This window comes from Taeniopygia guttata, chromosome 30 (genome assembly GCF_048771995.1).
Source record: "Taeniopygia guttata chromosome 30, bTaeGut7.mat, whole genome shotgun sequence".
NCBI classification, from domain to species: Eukaryota; Metazoa; Chordata; class Aves; order Passeriformes; family Estrildidae; genus Taeniopygia; species Taeniopygia guttata.
The window spans coordinates 4690279-4709426 of NC_133055.1; the positions used below are offsets into that span (position 1 = coordinate 4690279).

Sequence of the window (19148 nt, forward strand, 5' to 3'; positions counted from 1 at the left end):
GAAAAGATGTCCCTGCCCTTGAAGGCAAAGTCCTTATGGAAGAGCCAAGAGCCAAGTGGAGCAGGATCCTACAGTGACATTTCACTACCAGCCTTCATAACTTCACCCGTGGTTGTCGTAGCTCATGGACTGGGAATTAAATCAGGACAGGGTCTTTGGTGGGAGCTGCCCTGGGTCAAGGGAGACACAGAGAGAGAAACAGAGCAGGTAAAGGAAGGCAGGAGAGAAAGGAGGTATTTTGGTTTGGAATGACCGGTGTCTGCTAAGGGAGGCAGGAGCCTCTCCTGAAATGGAAAAATGTAAACTCTTTCTTTCTGAATTGTTATAAATTTGAAATTAAGAGGGGGCTCTCAGGTAAAAATTCGGAGCAGGAATAGCAGTTTTTTATTAGGGAAGAAAATAAAAAGATAAAATAAACAATGCAGTAAACCAAAACAACACTGACAGAGCCAGAATACAACCTGACACTCTGTTGGACAGGGTGTTGGCCGCAGTCCAATTGGAATGGTGGCTGCAGTCCTCCAGGAGTGTCAGGTGTGGTTCTGTTGGAGAAGTGATCCTGTAGAAAAGGGTGTCTTCTTCTGAAGAGGAAGAGGCAGCTGTTCCTCTGAGAAATCCAGCCCAGAAAAAGCTGTGTTGGTGGGCCAGAATCTCAAATCTAGATGCAGGTAGGAATGCTTGGCTCCTCCCTCTGGGTGGAGCAGCTCACAATGGGATGTTATAGTTCTTATCAGTCATGCAGTGACATTCAATAGCCCATTATCAGCAGATGTCTCCCCTGAGGGAGGATTGATTGTGGAAAAGATAAGGAAAAACTGCCCACTTAGCACAGGACAACTGCCAAACTGATGGGAAATAGAACACATCTTGCTTTTCAGTCTGGGACAGGAGGTCACAAACAAAATCAGCTGAGAAGGCGGCACTCTGAAAAGCAAACCAGAACTGACAGAAAATGAATGGAACAGAAATCAATAATTCTGATAGTTTTATTAATTATCAAAATAAATCACACCCACCCAGCCCCACACAATCCTGACCCCACAACCTCAAATTTGGATCTTACTTCTCTCAATCTCCTTCCAACCCCATCTAACCCTGGAGGCTGAGGAACTGAGTAATTTTGGCATGGGACTGAGATGGGAACCAGCAATTTTGAGGCGGGATTGAGTCATTTTGAGGTGACAGACAAATCCACATCGACTTTTGGAGTGCAAAGATATGGAGAATACTCCCATATATCTCTCAGAACCCACAAATCCTCCAGAATATGTTCCCAAACCATAAATTCCACCTCAAACACCTGTTAAATGGTGGGACTTTTGACATCCCTGGTCAATACTCTTTTTAGTAATTTTTCAGGTGTTTTTAAGTGATAAAGACAAATCAGAAGAAAATTAGGGCCAAACCAAAACCAGAGACCCCTTGAGCATCCCCTGAGCACTGGACAAAACAAACTCAGCAGAAATTAAACTTAACCCTCCATAAAATGCCTTGGGGAAGATTTGCTCTTCCCACAAGTCACTTGTGATGGAAACATATCAAATCCCAAACATGAATAAACTGAAAATAGAAGCAATTCTGTGGCAAATCCAAGTTTAATCAGTTCCTGCACAGCTTCAGCTCAGCTGCTGGCAGGTTCTGATAAAAGGAAAGTGGAAATTTGGCCCAATACAGATTAATAAAGGGAAGGGAAAGCTCTGTGTAGCTGTCACAAAGTTGACAGGGACAAAAAAATAATGATGCTCATATTTGGCAAAGTCCCCAGAGCTGTGAATTCACGAGTTACTTGGGAATTTATCTACTTGAACTGGGCTTCTTGTAGGAATTTACTGGTCTTGAATTCCTCACATTGGGGTGAATGATCCTTGTCAGTCTTGCTAGTATCATTTGGTCCCTTTTCTCCAGTTGTTTAAAAAAAAATTTCAAGGAAGGACAAGAAAATACTTTCTTTACACTGGCCACCCACAACAGCCATTTTCCTCATAAGTTCTCCCAAAAGTCACTCAGAGGAAGCTGCATCCAAGTTTCCAAGAGTTCCTCCAGAAAGAGGCAGAACCTTCGCAGAGGAAAGACCCATGCTGTTGTCAAAGGTACTTGGGGTCAGACAGCAGTGCCCTGAACTCACTGTGCAAAATAATGTTGCAAGCTGGTTAATAAAGTTGTTAGAGCGGTGCCTGTGCCACAGTTAAGGTGCTAAGGAGATCAAATCTGAAGTCGATTTTCCTGAACAGTAAATTTGAGGTAAAGAGAGAGATGGAAAGAAAGAGAAAAGGGGGGAGAGCAAGGGAGTGACAGGGACAGAAATCTCCCCTGGGACAGGACAAGTGTGACATTATCCCCTGTGTGCGTGCCCTTCCCAGGGTGGGGGTTTTACACCTGAGCCAGTTTGGGTAAGGGGGGTGGTGTTCACCCCCCACCCTGAGCAGGGATTGCCTCACTGTTTCAGGTTACAGTGTCAGATGTAACCAAAAGTGTTTGCAGTCACCATCTCCATAAACTGTTATCATCAGGTGGGGCAGTGTTCTTTATCTCTTCCATGGCTCAGCCATGATAACGCCCTCCAGGGGCCATCTTCTGTTAATGGGCCATTGAGTGTCACTGCAGGGCTGATAAAATTACATCATCCCATTGTGGGATGCTCCGCCCAGGGGGAGGAACCAAGCATTCCTACCTGGATATAATCTCACCCTTGCAACACCACGACCACCTTGCCTACTGGATTCCCAGAGGACAAGAGCTCCATAACCACCATTGGACCTTCAGAGGAAGACCAGACCCTTCTACAGGATCACCGCTTTGACAGAATCACGTTCATCACTCCAGCTGGACTGCAGCCACCATTTCATCAGACTGCTACCACCACCCTGACCAACGGGGTGTCAGGTTATATCCTGACTCTGTCAGATTAAGCCACTGTTTCTGTATCATTGCCTTGATCTTAATTTTCTTACTCAATTGTCATTCTGGCTTAGACTCTCTCCCTGGTTTGCCTTCCACCCAGGACAATACTGAATGTGCTCATCCCTTGTTTTCCTCCCAAAACAGAAATTCCCATCCCCAGCCCTTTGCCAGATGGAGGAGAAGGCTGTGAGGAAGAGGAAGGCACCCTGGGACACTGAGGCAGGTGAGGAGGAAGTCAGTGCCCCTTTCCCCCTCTCTCCTGCTCCATCTCCCGGCCCAGCCTGGCCCCCGGCTGCAGGACAGCCCCGCTGCCGACGCTCTGCTGACGGGGACGCACTGGGGGCATCTCCTTACCCTTCCCTGTGGCACGGAGGCAAATCCCATCCTCTCCTTGACCTTCCTCCCCCAGAGCAGGAGCTGAGGATGGAGACCAGGGAGGACAAATTCCCACAGCAGAACCTCATGGAAGAGGCTGTTTTGAGCAGCTCCACAGCGCATGAATCCCACAAGGAAAACCCCCGGCGATCCTACAGGAGGAGGGGCTGCAAACCCAGCCCAGGGTGCTCTGAGGAGGAAAGACCCACCCAGTGCCAGGGAGGTGGGCAGAGTTTCAGCCAGAGCTCAGAGCTGCTGGTCCCTGAGCATCCTTGTGAGAGACAGAGGCGCTATGAGTGTTTGGAGTGTGGGAAGAGGTTCAGGCAGAGCAACAACCTCATCTGCCACCAGATGATCCACACCGGGGAATGGCCCTACGAGTGTGGGGAGTGTGGGAAGGGCTTCAGCTGCAGCTCCAAACTTGTCACCCACAAACGTATCCACACTGGAGAGAGGCCCTATGAGTGTCCTCTATGTCAGAAGAGGTTTCAGACCAGCTCCAGTCTTCTCCTGCACCAGAGGATTCACACGGATGAGAGGCCCTTCCGCTGCCCCGACTGCGGGAAGGGCTTCAAGCACAACTCCACCCTCATCAACCATCGGCGCATCCACACTGGGGAGAGGCCCTACGAGTGTGGGGAATGTGGGATGAGCTTCAGGCAGAGGTTCAGCCTGAACTGCCACCAGAGGATCCACACTGGGGAGAGGCCTTACGAGTGTCCCCAGTGTGGGAAGAGCTTCTCCAGGAGCTCTCACTTGACCAAACACCAACGGAGGCACCGGTAAGGGAAGCCCTGTGAATGCCCCGACTGCAGGAAGAGCTTCATGCACTCCTCCAACTCCATCCTCCATGGGAGGACCCATGTTGGTCAAAGCCCTGGTGACCCACATTCCTTGTGATCCCTGCTGAGAAGACACCTGTAAAGTGGTCTCCACGTCCTCCTGGATCCCCATAGGCACCTGGATGGACACAGGGGCAAGAACACTCATCAGGACTCTGATCTAAACTATAAATTAATTGGGAAGAAGTGATTTGTTGACTTTACACCCCAAAAAATCTCACCTGATCTGTCCAATTATTTCTTCTGGTGGCATCAAGCAGTGTTGCATGACCTTGGAGGTCTTTTCCATGTAAATAATTTCCTTCTTCACCCTGTCTAAACAACCAAAACTGGGGTGAAAATCAAGAAGTTAAACTAAGATATCTTAACCTGCACCATTTACCAGGATTTGGGGGTGAATGTGGGGTTGGTTCAATGGAATATTTGGGAAGATTTGGGTGTTCTGAGGTTATCAAAGCCAGGGGACATGGCCACAATCTCAGAGGTGTGCCAGCAGAACATGTCCACCTGAGCCCCCCTGTTCTCCAAGAATTCTGTCTGTCCCAGTCCCTGGCCTGTGTCTCCCCATTTGGGATGTTCTCCCTAAGAGCCCAAATTGCTGCTGAAGTGCCTGAGCTGATCCTGGCTGTAAATGTTCCTACCCACCAACCTCTCTTGGTCAGTGCCATGGGAGGTGGAAGTTTAGGGGCTCCTGAGGGGACTGGGAAGGGCTTCTGTCAATCTTGTGGGCATTTGTGGTGCTGGGAGGAGGCTTGGAGGGGTCTGTGAGGGAGGTTTGGGTCCCTGACAGAGCTGTGTGGCTTGCAGGGAATTTGGGCAGGTCTTAGAGGAGATGGAAAGGGGATTTGGTGGTTCTTGAGGACATTTATCTTGCAGGGAGTAGTTGGTGGAGTCCTGGCTGGGATCTGTGGGGTGGTTTCAGGAGTCTGGGAGTGGCTGTGGGGCTGGGAGGGGGTTTTTGGGTAGTCATGATCCCCCAGAACGCCAAAGCAGCCACCAGGTCCCACCCCCCAAGATGCTGCTGGAGGTTGGTGGCTCCATGTTGGGGTTCATCCTCCTGACTCTGAGGAGGGGTCCCCAGGGTCCATGTGTGTCCTGCCAGAGCATGTGTGACCCCCCCCATCCCGGTGTCACCCCCTTGTCCCTCCCCACAGGGCTCCTGCCCCAGCTCCTGCTCCCCCAGAGGGAATTTGGGGAGGGGGCAGAGGAGGTGCACAGCCGCCACCAGGGGATGACCCTGGCCCAGCCCCTTTGTTCAGCACCAAGCTGGGCTCGGGGCTGCAGGAGGAAGAGGCCGGTGGGAAGCAGATCCCGGAGCTGGGACAGTGCTTGGGGTCAGGGCAAGGTCCTGCCCTGCACACCTGGCTCAGGTGTGACCATGCCCCAGCAAGGGAGTGGCACATTCCCATTCCCTTGGATCAGGGCTGGGAGCAGCATTTGGAGCAGGGACATGGAAATCCTGGAGTGACTGGGAGCACACTGAGGGGGGGAATTATTCCCCCCCTCCCCCCCTTCTCAGGCCGCCCTGCCCATTGAGAAATGCTCACTGGGCCTCGGCCTTGGCCAGCAGCCCCTGGGCTCAGCTCCTCTGGAGCTCATCACAAACCCTGTCTGCTCCAGGCACTGCTGCTGCCCAACCAGCTCCTGGCTGCTTTAGGAGCAGCCCTGGGAACTGTTTGTGTTCCCTCAGTGGCACAACATCCCTGTTCTCACCCTGCCAAAGAAAGCTGCTGATGCCAAGTGCGGCCAGGGTGAAACATGGCTGGGACTGAAGCCCCTCTCTTGGGGCCCTACAAACAGCGCTCCAAAAGGAGCCCTTGGAGCTCTCCTGGGCCAGTGACTCCCTCTGAGTGGGGCCTCTCCGAGCTGGGAACTCTCCCGTTTGCTGCACTCGGGGGATCCCAAACAACGAGGGAGCCTGGGCCGATCCCCCCACTCCTCCAGGCTCAACCCTTCCCTGCTGGGGAGATGCCAAAGCATCCATGGGGAGCATTTCCCTGCCCTCAGGGGAATTTCTCACAGGTGCCCTGCACTGACTCTCTGTGTCTGTGTGCACACAGGAGTGCCTGTGCTGGGGAAATGTGGCAGAAATGCTGCTCTCTGAGGGGTCTGAGTGCCTTGGGTAGCTGAGCCAGTCAGGCCTGTAAGTAAGGTTAAATCAAATGGTCTAAGTGACACTGTAGTCCCCTTGATTCCATGAGGCCCTGCCATGCTCTAATGGCCCCTTGGTTCCAGTGTGTCCCAAAGTGTCAGAACAGTCTCCATTGTTCCATGAGGCCCCACAAAGTCACTGTGGTCCCCTTGGTGCCACAGGGCCCCACAGTGTAACAATGGACTCTTGGCTCCATGAGGTGCCACGCTGTGTCACAATGGCTCATGGTTCCATGAGGCCGCACAGTTTAACAATGGTCCCTTGGCTCCATGAGGCCTTGCTGTGTCACAATGGACTTGGGGTTCCATGAGCTTTCCTACTGCCAAAAACAGTCTCCCTGGTTCCACAGTGTCACCATGGTCCCTTTGTTCCATGAGGTTCCATGGCAGAACGTTGGTTCCATGGCCACCTTGGTCCTGTGTGACCTTGCAGTGTCACAATGGACCTGTGGTTCCACGAGGCCTTGCTGTGTCACAATGGCCCCTTGGTTCCAAGAGGTTTCTCAGGGTCACAATGATCTCCTTGGATCCGTGGTATCACAAATCACAAAGGCAAATGCATCTTGCCAAGAGCTGAAACACAGCAGACAGGGAAGATGTGAAAAGTGAGTTTGTAAAGGCCTTTTAATTCACAGCTCCCACAGAGAGCTTTGGGGCTCACAGATGGACAGAGATGGTTCTGCTCACCCCTCTGTCCAAACGGGGAGTAACACACGCTGCTGCAGGTGCTTGGGTTGGTCTCTGCAGTTCCAGGTGGATGCCAAACCTGCTCTTCACAGCCTTCTCCCTTCCCCTGTCCCTCTGCCAAGTGCAGCGGGCCTCAAGGACTGAAAGGAGCACAGAGAGCCAAAGGGGGACACTTGCACCTGCCTCACTGGGAGCTCCCTGGGAAGCACTTTCCTTGAGAAGCAAGCCCCTGTCCTCCAAAGGCATTTCCCCAAATGTGCGGCTTTTCTGCTCAACACCAACACACCCTTAAGAAACGCTGGCAAGGCTGAAGGACTTCATGTCCTTTCAGGACAGGCACTCCAGCTCTAGCTCCTATTCCCCCAAGTGCCTTTCCAGGTGGAGGCTCAGATGGGCAGCCCCAGGCCCTCTACAAACACAAGCTGCTCACTGCCTCTTCACCTGCCTCAACTCCTGCCTGCGCCCACGGCACCAAGACCAGGCTGTTCCCAGCCAGAGCCCAGAGCCCTGCTCCCACAGGATGCTCTTGCCAGCACCTTCCAGGCCTCTCCGCTGTGCACACAGCGCTTTTCATGCCCGCTCCCAACAGGCTCTGGAAGGCAGAGCACAGCCTGGCTGCCTCTGCCACCAGCACAGCCCAAGCACAGGCGGAGGAAGAAGCAGCAGGGGCTGTTTTGTGGCCATGCCCAAGAGAGACTGGAAGGGTGCCCTCCCTCTGCTCTCACTTGCTTGGCTTTCTGACTGGCTCTGAGCCTGGGGCTGCCATTCCTCACTTGTGGGCACCAGAACCACAGCCGGGATCCTGGCACTGCCTGACAGCGCTCCGGGCACTGGCAGGGTCGCGCGTCCCAGTCTTGGGCACCGCGCTGCTGCTTCCTTTGCCCTCAGGCACACCCAAAGCTCCCTGCTAAGCCCGGATGGTCACTGGTTCTGCCCTCTCCCTGATCCTGTGCGGGGATGGAGCACTGCTGAGCCTTCAGGAAGCTATTCCTGAAAACTTCCAGCATTCCAAGCTCCTTTGCCCTCCGTGGAAGCTTGCCCTGGAATCCCTCACAGCTGCCTTCAGAGCATACTCAGCTTGGCTCTTCCAAATTCCAGGGGCTCCAGGCTGCTCAGCAAGATCTGCAACTCCACAGGGTTGTGGAACTGCACCTTCAGCACAGGCACCTTTCCAGCCTGATCTGCCCTCGTTCTGTGTGTGTGTGCACAGAACACGGCGTGGAAGAGAACAGCAGCAGGGGCCTGTGTGTCCCAGGGCCCGGGATTTGCGCCGCTTCAGCTCCACAGAGATGCAGGTAAGGGGGAGAAACCAAACTCTTTATTAATGGAAGAGAAAGGGAAGGGATGAGATGGGGGCCAAAAAAAGGGAATGGGCAGCGTTTGAGGGCTGGAGGGAGGAGCTGTCAACAGGGAGGGGGAAGGCAGCAGCTATGGGAGCTTGCAGCAGGCACAGCTGTGGCCAGCATCAGGTGTGCCTGGAGCTCCAGTGACATTGAGTCCTGCTGCTCTCTTCACTGTCTCCTGGTACTCTGCTTGGGACCCTGGTTCTCTGAATCCAGCAGATGACCTTAGTTCTGCACATCTTTGTCCAAAAATTGTCTGAATTTCCAGGTTAGTGGAGGATGGGCTGTCATCTTCGCTCATGGCTTCAAGGGCTGGAAGACAGATAAATTACCACAGTCAGAGACCAGGGGCTGTGTGACATCACAGAGATCTGTGTAACATCACAGGGGCTGTGTGGCATAACAGGTCATGAGCGACATCACAGATCCTGTGTGACATCACAGAGACATCCATGCGACATCACAGAGTGCTGTGTGATGTCACAGGGGCTATGTGACTTCACAGATCCTGTGTGACATCACAGAGATGTCCGTGTGACATCACAGAGAGCTGTGTGACATCACAGAGATGTCCGTGTGACATCACAGAGATGTCCGTGTGACATCGCAGAGGGCTGTATGATCTTGCAACTTCTGGAAGATGGAGTATCGCCCACTCTGTATTGCCCGGAGCACATGCAATGTTTGAAGTGCCAGCTCTGACATGGCACTACTGACATCCTCTGTCAGGCATTGAAGGGCTGCAAGAGAGAGGAACAGAGCCACGGTCAGATCCCGACTCTGCGGGGAGCCGAGGGGAGCCCCCCCTGCCAGGGCCATCCCAGCCGGCTCTTGCCATGGCCGGGAGGGATCAGGGACCAAGGGGTTCAGCCCGAAGCTGCTGGCCACGCATGCCCCACGTGTCCCTGAAATCTCTGTGTGCTCTACCTAGGAGAGCAGAGCTCTCCGCAGCCGGGGCAGGGCTTGCAGCTCGCCCCGGCAGCCTCCGCTGGCAGCCCGCTGCCCTGTCTCACCATTGAGGATCAGCTGGAGCTTTTCCTGCTGTCCCCTCAAGTTCTGCCTGGCCATCCCTGGGAACACAGAGCCTGTCAGGCCCGGCGGCACAGCTCCCTGCCAGCGGCGCTGCCAGCCCTGTGCCCACACGCCCTCCTGGCCCGGCTCGTGGCTCACCCATGAACCTGACGGCCGCCTCTCGCAGGGGCTCCTGTGGGCTCTGCAGGTAGGGCAGGGCCCGGCGCAGGTGCTCGGCCACGCTGCTGCTGTCCTCTGCCAGCTGCAGAGAGCGGCAGGAGGGAAGGGTTGGCCCCGCAGCCCCGCCGGGCCGGGGCTCCATGGGCACCCGGCTCGGGACGCAGGAGCCTGGAGCAGAGCCCGCGCGGCCTCGGGCTGCAGCAGCGGGCAGGGGCACAGCTGCCAGCCCGCACACCGAGCACTGCGCTCAGGGGGCTTCTCCAGGCTGGGGCTGCGGCTTCCCGGCCCTCCTTACCAGGCACTCGGTGAACTTCCACAGCTTCTGGTTCTTCAGCAGCTTTTCCGTCCTCTTCAGGAACTTGGCCGCACAAAGCAGCGTTTCCTGAGAAGCCTGGAGAGCAGCAGAGACGTGGAGATGGCCCCACAGCCCAGGGCACAGGACCCGTCCCTGTGCCAGGGCCTGGAGGAGGCTGCAGCCTGTGAGGTGCCAGGGCAGGAGGCAGCCCAGCCCCTGCCAGGGGAACAGCAGCAGCTGCCAAGTCCTCACCTCTGCCACTCGCTGGTTCTCATCATGGCAGTGGAAGGAGAGTGGCAGCAGGCTCTGGTGCACGTTTGTCTTCAGGGATTCATTTTCCTTTTCCTGTGGAAGTGTCACCACTCTTCAGAAGAGCAGTATGGAGAGCAGCTGCACTTGGCTATTGTCCTGTATGAAGGGAAGAAAAAGAGACCTCAGCATTGGCTGCATGGGGCTCAGCTTTGTGCAGGGCTGCAAATCCACAGGGCACAAAGTGTCTGGGCAGCAGCCAGTGGCCGTGGCTGGGGGCAGTGAGCCTTATGTGGTCAAGGAGTGGCAGAAGCACCTCAACCAGCTGCAGTGTGATGGGGCTGGGTATCAGCATGTCCTTGTCCAAGATGATAAAGTTGAGGAGCATGGCTGTCATGCTAACTGTCTCTCCATCCGCATCCCACAGGAGCTCCACAAAACTTTCAGTCAGGCTCCACATTTTTTCTCTCTGTAAGGAACACAAGTTTGTGAAATGCCATCCTGCTGCTGCAGGGCCTAGAGGCCAAAGGGCTGTTCCAAAGCACTTGGGCAGCTGAAGCGGGAGGCAGGAGAGCTGGGAGCAGCTGGCCCAGCGCCCAAAGCCCAGCCAAGCCCAAGCAACTGCATTCCTGAGCGCAGCCTCTGCCCCTGCCCCCTTCTCACCATGGAGGGATCCTTGATGAGCTCGAGAAGGGCCCTGAGCGCCAGGTGATGCCTCTCCTTGCACTCGCTCCTCAGGTGCCTTGACAAGATTTGCAGGACTCTGTCAGCATCGCGTTCACTCAATTCCAGGCACTCGAGGCCCTGAAAGGCACAGGGCAGTGACAGGGGACCGGCCGGTGGGAGCCCAGAACCGCACAGGGCCGGGCCCAGGCAGCAGCACAGGGCGCGGGCACCGTCCCAGGCACTGCGGCCAAGAGAGGGCAGAGAGCCGGGAGGCAGCTGAGCGAGGCAGCGCTGGCCTTCAGGCTCACCTCCACAAGGAACGCCAGGGAGGGCAGCTCCCAGCGTGGCTCCTGTGTGCTGAGCAGCCGGAGCAGGTAGCGAGCGATCCGAGAGCACAAGGGGATGGACACACAGGACATCTCCCTGGCAGGAGACAAAGTAACCAAGACTGTGGGCCAGGGGGACAAACCTCTCCCAGGACTGACTCACAGAGGTCTGGTCTTTCCCCAGCGTCCTGCAAGGGCCCCTGGGCTATTTGGGAGGCGGCTCCTTGTGGGCACCCTCCTCTCCCAGCCTTTTTCAGTCTGCTTGGCTGTCCCTCGGTGACAAGGCCCTCTGGCCCATGACCACAGGGACTGTGTGGGGCACCCCAGGCACAGAGCACAAATGTCAGATGCAGCAGTGTGAAGGGGGTCTCACCTGCCCAGCAGACCCACGGCACAGTGGTGGGTGTCAGCACAGAGCAGTGTGTCCCAGCCACACTTGCGTTCCATTGCCACAACCACATCCTCGTGCTGCATTTGACAGAGCAGGGACTTCAGGGTCCGCACTGCAAACCTGTGTGCAGAGCAAAGCCCAGGTCACACTGGGAGCACTGGCTCCTGCCCAGGGATGTGGCAAGGACAGGAGGACTGGCATGGAGCACCTGCTGGGGCTGGTGGTAAGGCCGTATTGCTGCTGACATCCCTTCCAGAAGGTATCGACCTCCTCTGGCATATCCAGAGTGCTGAAGAGCACTTGGAAGAGCAGATGGACAAACAGGTGGGGGAAATACACGGTCATCATCTGTGGGACACAGGGCAACTGGAGGATCTTCCACATCACCTCAGTTGCCTGCAAAGGACAGAGCAGCCCGAGACAGCGCTCAGTGCCGAGGTGTCCATTTGGCAGGGCCCGAGCACGGGAGGGAGAGGCCCGGAGAGACGCAGGGGGAGCACCAGGCCTAGTGGCCCCGAAGCTGCCCCGAGGCCAGGTTTCAGCCCAGCGCCTGAGGCAGGGAGACGCCGTGGGGGAGGGAGGATGGAGAGCTGCTGGAGGGGTGGCCTTGGGGCCAGCAAAGGCAGAAACTCACAGCCAGGGCAAGGACAGCCGTGTGGTCCCCATCGGAGGTGCACGTGCTGTGCTCTGGCCAGCTCCCCAGAACATCAAGGAGTACGAGCATGGCTGGCTCTGCAGTCCTGGGCGAGCACATGATGCTCTTCCACATGGCCAAAGCAGCTCTGTGGGGTCAGAGCTCTGTCTCAGAGGAGTCTGGGACACAGCAGCGTGGCCTGGGCGGCAGCGGGGAGCTGAGCTGCTCTGCCAGCCCTGCCTCTGCCCGCTGCCCCTCACTGGCAGCACGCAGGCAGCCTAGCCCTGTGGGGATTGGCCCCTGAGGGGCAGGGGGGAAGCATGGCAGCACGCTGGGGGGCTGGCAGGGGCCAGGGCTGGCAAAGGGAGCAGCCAGAGGGCCCTGGAATTCTCTGTTTGTCAGACACCTGGGACAGGCTGTACAGGGTGAAGGGCTGCTGAGCCTTGTGGACACGTGGGCCCCGTACCTGTCACACACTGGGGCCACACGCAGGAGAGCCATCACCACGTCAGAGGGCTGTGCCTCTGTCAGATCCAGAAGGGGCCTGTACAGATTGTACTCAGGAAACTCATTGGCCACGAGGATGTACCTCACCATGGCGGGCACCTGGAGAAGGCAGGGGAGACTTGGAAAGCTGCCAGAGGAAGGAATGTGCCCAGCTGCCCCAGAGAAGTGCTTCCCTTGCCACCACACTGCCATGGCCTCAAAGGCTTCCAGGGAACAGCAGGTGTGGCTTGGGAGGCCACGCAATTGCTGGGAGGATCAAACCCTGGCCACAGGCTGCTCACTTGCTTTGGGCTGGAAGGACCCTCCTCCACAAGCATATCCAGCAGGGCAGCACTGGTCTTGCTTTTGAAGATGGGAGAGTACGCTCTGACCACAGTGCCCATGACGCTGCTCTCTTCCTCCCGAATCCTCTTCATGAATTTGCAAACCATCTGTAGCAGAAGGGCAAGAAGCCCGGGATGTTGCATGGAGTGCTCCGAGCACAGTGCTGGGCTGAGCAGTGCCAGCAGGCCCAGCCCAGGTGGGGATGGCTGCAGGTACCTGCGCTGTTCTGCGGAAGCGGCCACGGGTGCGTTCCTGCTCTCGTGTGCGCTGCACGGCTGCACCTGGCAAAGAGCGAGCGCAGCCCGAGCTGAGGGGCTGCGGGAGAGGCCGGAGAACACAGCCCAGCCCTGCGCTGCCCAGGCAGGGACAGCCCCGCGATGCCCCAGGGCATGGAGCACGGCTGTGGGGTGTCTGCCCGGCCCCTATTCCATCCTGTCCATGGGCATGGCCCCAGGGGATGGGATGGGATGGGATGGGATGGGATGGGATGGGATGGGATGGGATGGGATGGGATGGGATGGGATGGGATGGGATGGGATGGGATGGGATGGGATGGGATGGGATGGGATGGGATGGGATGGGATGGGATGGGATGGGATGGGATGGGGCCAAGCTGGCTGCAGGCACCAGCCCTGTGGCCCAGCTCTGCCACTCACCCTTCTTTGGTAGCTGGAACTGCTCCACCTCTTCAGGCTGCTGTGCTGGGGCAGCTCCAGGGCCTTCTTTCTCCTCCTTCCCCCAAGCCAGCTTGGGCACGCTCGCAGGTCTGTGCTCTACGTCACTGCCTGGATTCATGGCTACTTGCAGGAGAAGGTGGCTCGGAAAAGGTCCGAGTCAGCAAGTGCTGCAGTCGTGCCTTGAGGGCACCTGCAAGAGTGAAGTCTGGGCAAGGCTACAGGACAGCAAGTCCTGCACTCTGGTCTTGGGGGCTCCAGCCACAAGGACAGGAGACTCCTGTCAAGGACAGTGCAAAGCAAATGCCACGGTCTGACCTCGAGGGCAGCTGCAGAAGAGATGCCTCGGGAAGGCCAGAGGTCACCAAGTGTTCTGGTCTGGCCATGAGGTCACCTGCAGGAGTAATACCTCGGGAAAGCTCTGGGTCAGCAAGGAACAAGTGGCTGTGCGAGGGCTCCTCACAGCACCGCTCTCTCCATCCTGTCTTGTCGCGTGCACAGAGCACTGTGGAGTGGCCTTGTCACTGCCAACACCTATGCCACAGCATGTCACAAAGGGCCCTTGGATACCCTGTCCCGTTCCATGCCACGGTGACCATGCTGCACCGTGTCACAAAGGGCCCTTGGATACCCTGTCCCGTTCCATTCCACGGTGACCATGCTGCACCGTGTCACAAAGGGCCCTTGCACACTCTGCCTGGAGCGTAGGCTCTGGGTCGAGGGGCAGGCTCAGCATTGCCTGTCTGCAGGCCTCATTGGTGTTCTGCAGGGCGATTTGCTTCACCATGCCGTGCCTCAATCCCTCCTCTGGAACCTGTGCTTCAGCTGCCCTGTACAACCTGTCTATGAAACTAACGAAAGATTCCTGTGTCTCCTGCTTGAGAGAAAAACAGTTAACAACAGGACCACTGGGTCTTAACTTAAAAAATGCTTTTTCTGCCGCCTTGGCAGTTGCTGCCAGTGCCCCTCTTGGAATCTTTTCCGCCTGTGTTGTTGCCACGTCCCACTCCCCCATCCCGCACAGATGATCAATGGTTAACATGCCTCCATCGGTGTCGGAGGAGGTCTCGGCTTTTGCCCAAAGCTGGGGTAATGCATCTCGTACCTCCCGCCTCCATATGGATTCCCATACCAAAAACTCAGCTGGAGTAAGCAAGCACAAAAACAGAGCGCGCATGTCAGCAGGGACATACTCATTGGAGGAAACTGTGACTTTTAACAGCCCCCTAAAGTATTCACTTTCCCGGCCAAACTCCTTTTGGGCTTTGCAAACATCCCTAATCACAGCCTGTGGGATAGGGGCCCACTGTGCCAGGGGTCTGCCCCTCTGCCGCAGTGTGTAGGTGACCGGTGCAGCAGAAAAGGCAAGCGGGGATTGCGGCAGGTCGCGGCTTCCCCCCTCCCCCCCACTTCCTCCCGCACCCCCCCTCCTCGGGAATCGAGGCGTGGGAACCAGAGGGCGGGTCGTGGGAACGGAGGGCGGAGGCAGGACCAGGGCTAGGGGGTGTGGCTGGTGTTACCTCACCCCTAGGGGCGGGGTCAGAGGGAGGACTGCTGAATGATTCATTAGGGGAGGTGCCAGAAGGGGGTGGAGGGGAGGGGTGGGTGGAGAAGTCTCGGGAGTGGGAGGGGTTGGCTGTAGGGTGAAAGGGGTCGTTGGGAGCCAAAGCACGGAGGGAGGGGGATGGGCATGCCATGCGGTCCCCTCCATCTTGTGCCCTGGGGCAGGGAAGGGGATTATTTTGGGAAAGGTCAGGGAAAGGTTGTGGAGAGGGATCTGGGGTTTTAAAACTCACAACTTTACTACTATGGGGCAGGACTGTACAAAGAGAGCAACTTTGGGGAGGGGAAGGGTGCAGGGCGATGCCAGCATTGTCCTGTGATGGAACCTGGGGGTTGACAGAGAGGCCAGAATCTGCCTGCGGCTGGTTTTGCCGGGATGCCTGTCTGAGAATCCCCGGGCTAGGGAGAGAGGGATAGGAGAGGGAGTTTGGGGGATTTGGGGGGCTTGGGGGGATGCATTTGCTCTGGGGTGGCTCTGGCTTCCCTTCACAGTTATTTTTGACAATATTTCTCAATTGGATTGCCAGATGGATGAAAATTGAGAGGGACTGGTTGTCCTTTTGAGCAATTTCTTTTTCAACTCGGTCCCAGAATTGAATTTGGTACAAATTTGCCTGCGAGATGTCCTGGAAGGACTGCCAAAGCCACTGGGCAAAACGCTTAACGTCTGACTTTTTACATCTCTTTCCTCCCCCAACTAGAATTCCTAGGATTTGAACGTAAATTCTCTCGTGCGACACAGACAATTTTGCACCCATTATGTCGATGTTAAAGTGTGTCGCGAACCTCGCGGCTGGTAAAATAACAAAAGAAAAAAAAAACCTCTATCGGAAAGCTAGGTAGCCTGCCCTTACACACTCCCTGCAGCGGGAGAAAAAATGTGGGATCTTATCACCCCCTTGTTGGAGAAAGAGAAATCCACCTCAAAAGGAGAAGGCTGTACCCAGCCCAGGGGACCCCGGTAACTCACCACGGGTCCAGCGACGTCCAAAGGGGAAACGAAAAGTCCAGCTGTGAAGTTTTCGCCGTGGGGGGACCGAACTTCAGCAGTGCAAGCCAAAGCTGCAGGTCCAAGCCCTCTGGAAGCCCTGGCTCCTTAAAACGGAACCGCAGCTTGCGAGGGTGTTGTAACGTCCACGAGGTAAATCCACCAGCCTCTTGGGGCTCAGCGGTCCTCAGTCCGTGGCCTGGAGTTCCCAAGCCCCACGTTGGGCGCCACAACTGCCGTAGTGCTCTCTTTTCCCCCCTTTGTCCCAGCTAGCTCTGTGGCGGAAGGGAAGCGCGGGCAGTTACCGTCTTTTCCGGCAAGCCCTCGCGGGCATCGGCCGGGGCTACGTGGGTCTGAGAGCAGAGGCGAGTCCCGCGGCGAATAAAAGGAGAGAGACTTTTCTCTCGCAGGCAGAATTCTGGTTTATTGCAGTTTGACTGGGAAAGCAAAAACCGAAAAGGCTGCGGCGTGCCGCGCTGGAGTTTGTTTGTGCCACCTTGCCAGTCAGGGGTGGGGCGGCGTGTTCCGGAGCTGGCCGCGAGCCAGGGGAGGCGGCGCGCGGGGCTGCGGCGCGGTGGCCGACTCACGTGGGTGCCATGGCGGGAGCGGCGGCAGCGGTCGCGGAGTGAAGCAGCCGCAGCAGGGTCGTGTGGAGCGGCGGCGGCGGCAGCAGCACGCGGGGGCCGGGCGAGAGAAAAGCCCGGAGCGTCCCCAGCCCACAGGTTAAGTACCGAACAGGGGAAACCCGGGGCAGCCAATGGGGTAACACCACGGGGGGTCTGAGGGCAGTGGGGTGCAGGGGTACATCCAATGGGGGATGGACAGGTGGAGGGTCCCAGGGTGTCTGCCGACCCCGCCGCGTGACTGACAGATGGCCTGAGATGTAAACACAATGACTCTGCACTTTCCTGGGAAGGCAAACCACGGGGACAGATGGGAAAACCCGGGGGGGTCGCTACAGAGCACTGAGGGGTACATCGAACGAAATTGTACATAATAAAACATATAATAACACAATTCCACACCTGAGGAACACCTGAGGGACACCTGAGTGATACCTGGCACACGTGAATGACACCTGGCACACCTGGCACACCTGGGCACAGGTACATCACACCTGAGTAACACCTGAGTGACACCTGAGTGACCCCTGGGCACAGGTAATGTTACACCTGGGGACAGATGTCACACCTGGACACAGGTGATGTCACACCTGGGCACAGGTGATGTCACACCTGGGTGGGTGCAGGGAGACAAAGCCACCTGTACATGGACACGGTGATGTCATGTATGACGTCATAGCACCTGGGGGATGAGACAGCTGGGGAGGGGGGGAACATCACAACATCACAGCTGCTGAGGTGACACACACAGCAGGAGCCCCCAGGAACACCTAGGTCCCCCCAAATTACACCTGGGACACCCGCAAAACCACCTGGAAATGCCTCAGGGACACCTGGATCAACACTGGGACATATGAACTTCCCTCAAGGACACCTGGATCCCCCCAAAAACCACCTGGGCCTACCCAAAACCCACCTGGTCCCACCCAGGATCTCCTGGACCGACCCAGGGACAGCTGGACCCACCCACTAAACTCACTGGGACCCCACTGAAACTCACCTGGATCCCCCTCTAAATCCACCTGGGAACCCCAAAATGCACCAGGACTCCCCCAAAACCCACTTGGAGCCACCCAGGAACACCTGGGATCCCCAAACTCATTTGGACCACCCCAAAGCCCACCTGGAGCCCCCCAAAATCACAGGTGTGGTCCTACTCCCCAACTCCCCTGGGTTTGAATTTTTGGGTCGATTTGTGGCGATTTTTGGTTTCCATTGATAAAAATCTATCTGAGGGCGGGGCCAAGGGTCATTTGGGGTGGGGCTTCAGGAGGGGGCGGGGCCAAAACCCAGAGCTGGGAACTGGGAGGGGCGGGGCCTGAGGGGCGGGGCAATCGGTGGGCGTGGCCAGCAGCAAGGGGCGGGGCCAAAACACAGGGCGGGGTCTAGAGAGGGTGTGGTCAGTGTCTGGGGGTTCGTCCTGCCGCTCCCACCCCCCCAAAATCCCCCGGACCCTCCCTCACCGCCCCTCCCCCACCCATGGGACACACCCCGAAACCTCCCCAGCCCCTCCCCCCTCGGCCCCCCCGAGCTGTTTTCAACTGGGAACCCCCAAATCTTTGGGAATTCTCACCTGGGACCCCCTAAAGCTCCCCTGCACCCCTCCAAAGTCTCCTCAGGACCCCACAAACCTCACCTGGGACCCCCAAACCTCACCTGGAACCCCCCAAACTCTCACCTGAGACCCCCAAACTTCTCCTAGGACCCCCAGACCTCACTTGGGCAGCTGGGAAACCCCAAATCCTTGGGAATTCTCACCTGGGACCTCCCAAACCTCACCTGGGACTACCCAAATCCTCACCAGGGACCCCCAAAGCTCACCTAGGACCCCCCCAAAATCTCCTCAGGACCCCCCAAAAGCGGCCAAAGGTGGGGCAGGGCCGGGGCGATGACGTCACCTCTTCCTGTTTCCCCTCTCCGTCCGCGCCGCGTTCCTGCGTGTCCCCAACTGTCCCCGGCCGTGTCCCCTCCCCGGAGTGTCCCCAGCGGCCATGGAGCCCCGCGAGGTGCGACAATCCCGGCGGGGGGGCGGGAGGGGACAAGGGGCACACGGGTGGGGTGGCAGAGGGGTGGAGGGGACCAAGGGTGGGAGGAGGGAACAGCGGCGGACAGTGGGAGACAGAGGGTGACAAAAGGGACAAAGGGGACAGCAGAGCCCTCTAGGGAGGGGACAAACGGGACCACAGGAGGGCACAGGGACCACCGTAGGAGGCCACAACTGCCACCAGGACCCTGACACCTCCCCTGTCCCATCCCCAGCTGTCCTCCCACCAGGTGCTGGAGGTGATGGTGGCTGTGGTGGCCACACTGGGCGAGCTGGTGGCCACCCTGAGAGAACTGATGGCCACCGTGGCCAGGCCACACAGGGACGTGCTGCTGGCCGTGTCCCCAGAGTTCCTGCGGGTGGCTGTGGGGACC

The 19148-nt window shown here is 57.2% G+C and overlaps 2 protein-coding genes across 3 annotated transcripts in view; both read left to right on the forward strand.

The window, feature by feature from the left end:
- LOC140680909 (uncharacterized) overlaps positions 1 to 19148 on the forward strand; it is a 692735-nt gene that overhangs the window by 209845 nt on the left and 463742 nt on the right. The window lies entirely within an intron of this gene.
- On the forward strand, positions 3325 to 4087 carry LOC140680994 (uncharacterized). Its single transcript, XM_072919902.1, has one exon. It carries the CDS (start codon positions 3325 to 3327, stop codon positions 4060 to 4062), a length of 738 nt encoding a protein of 245 aa, XP_072776003.1. The 3' UTR covers positions 4063 to 4087.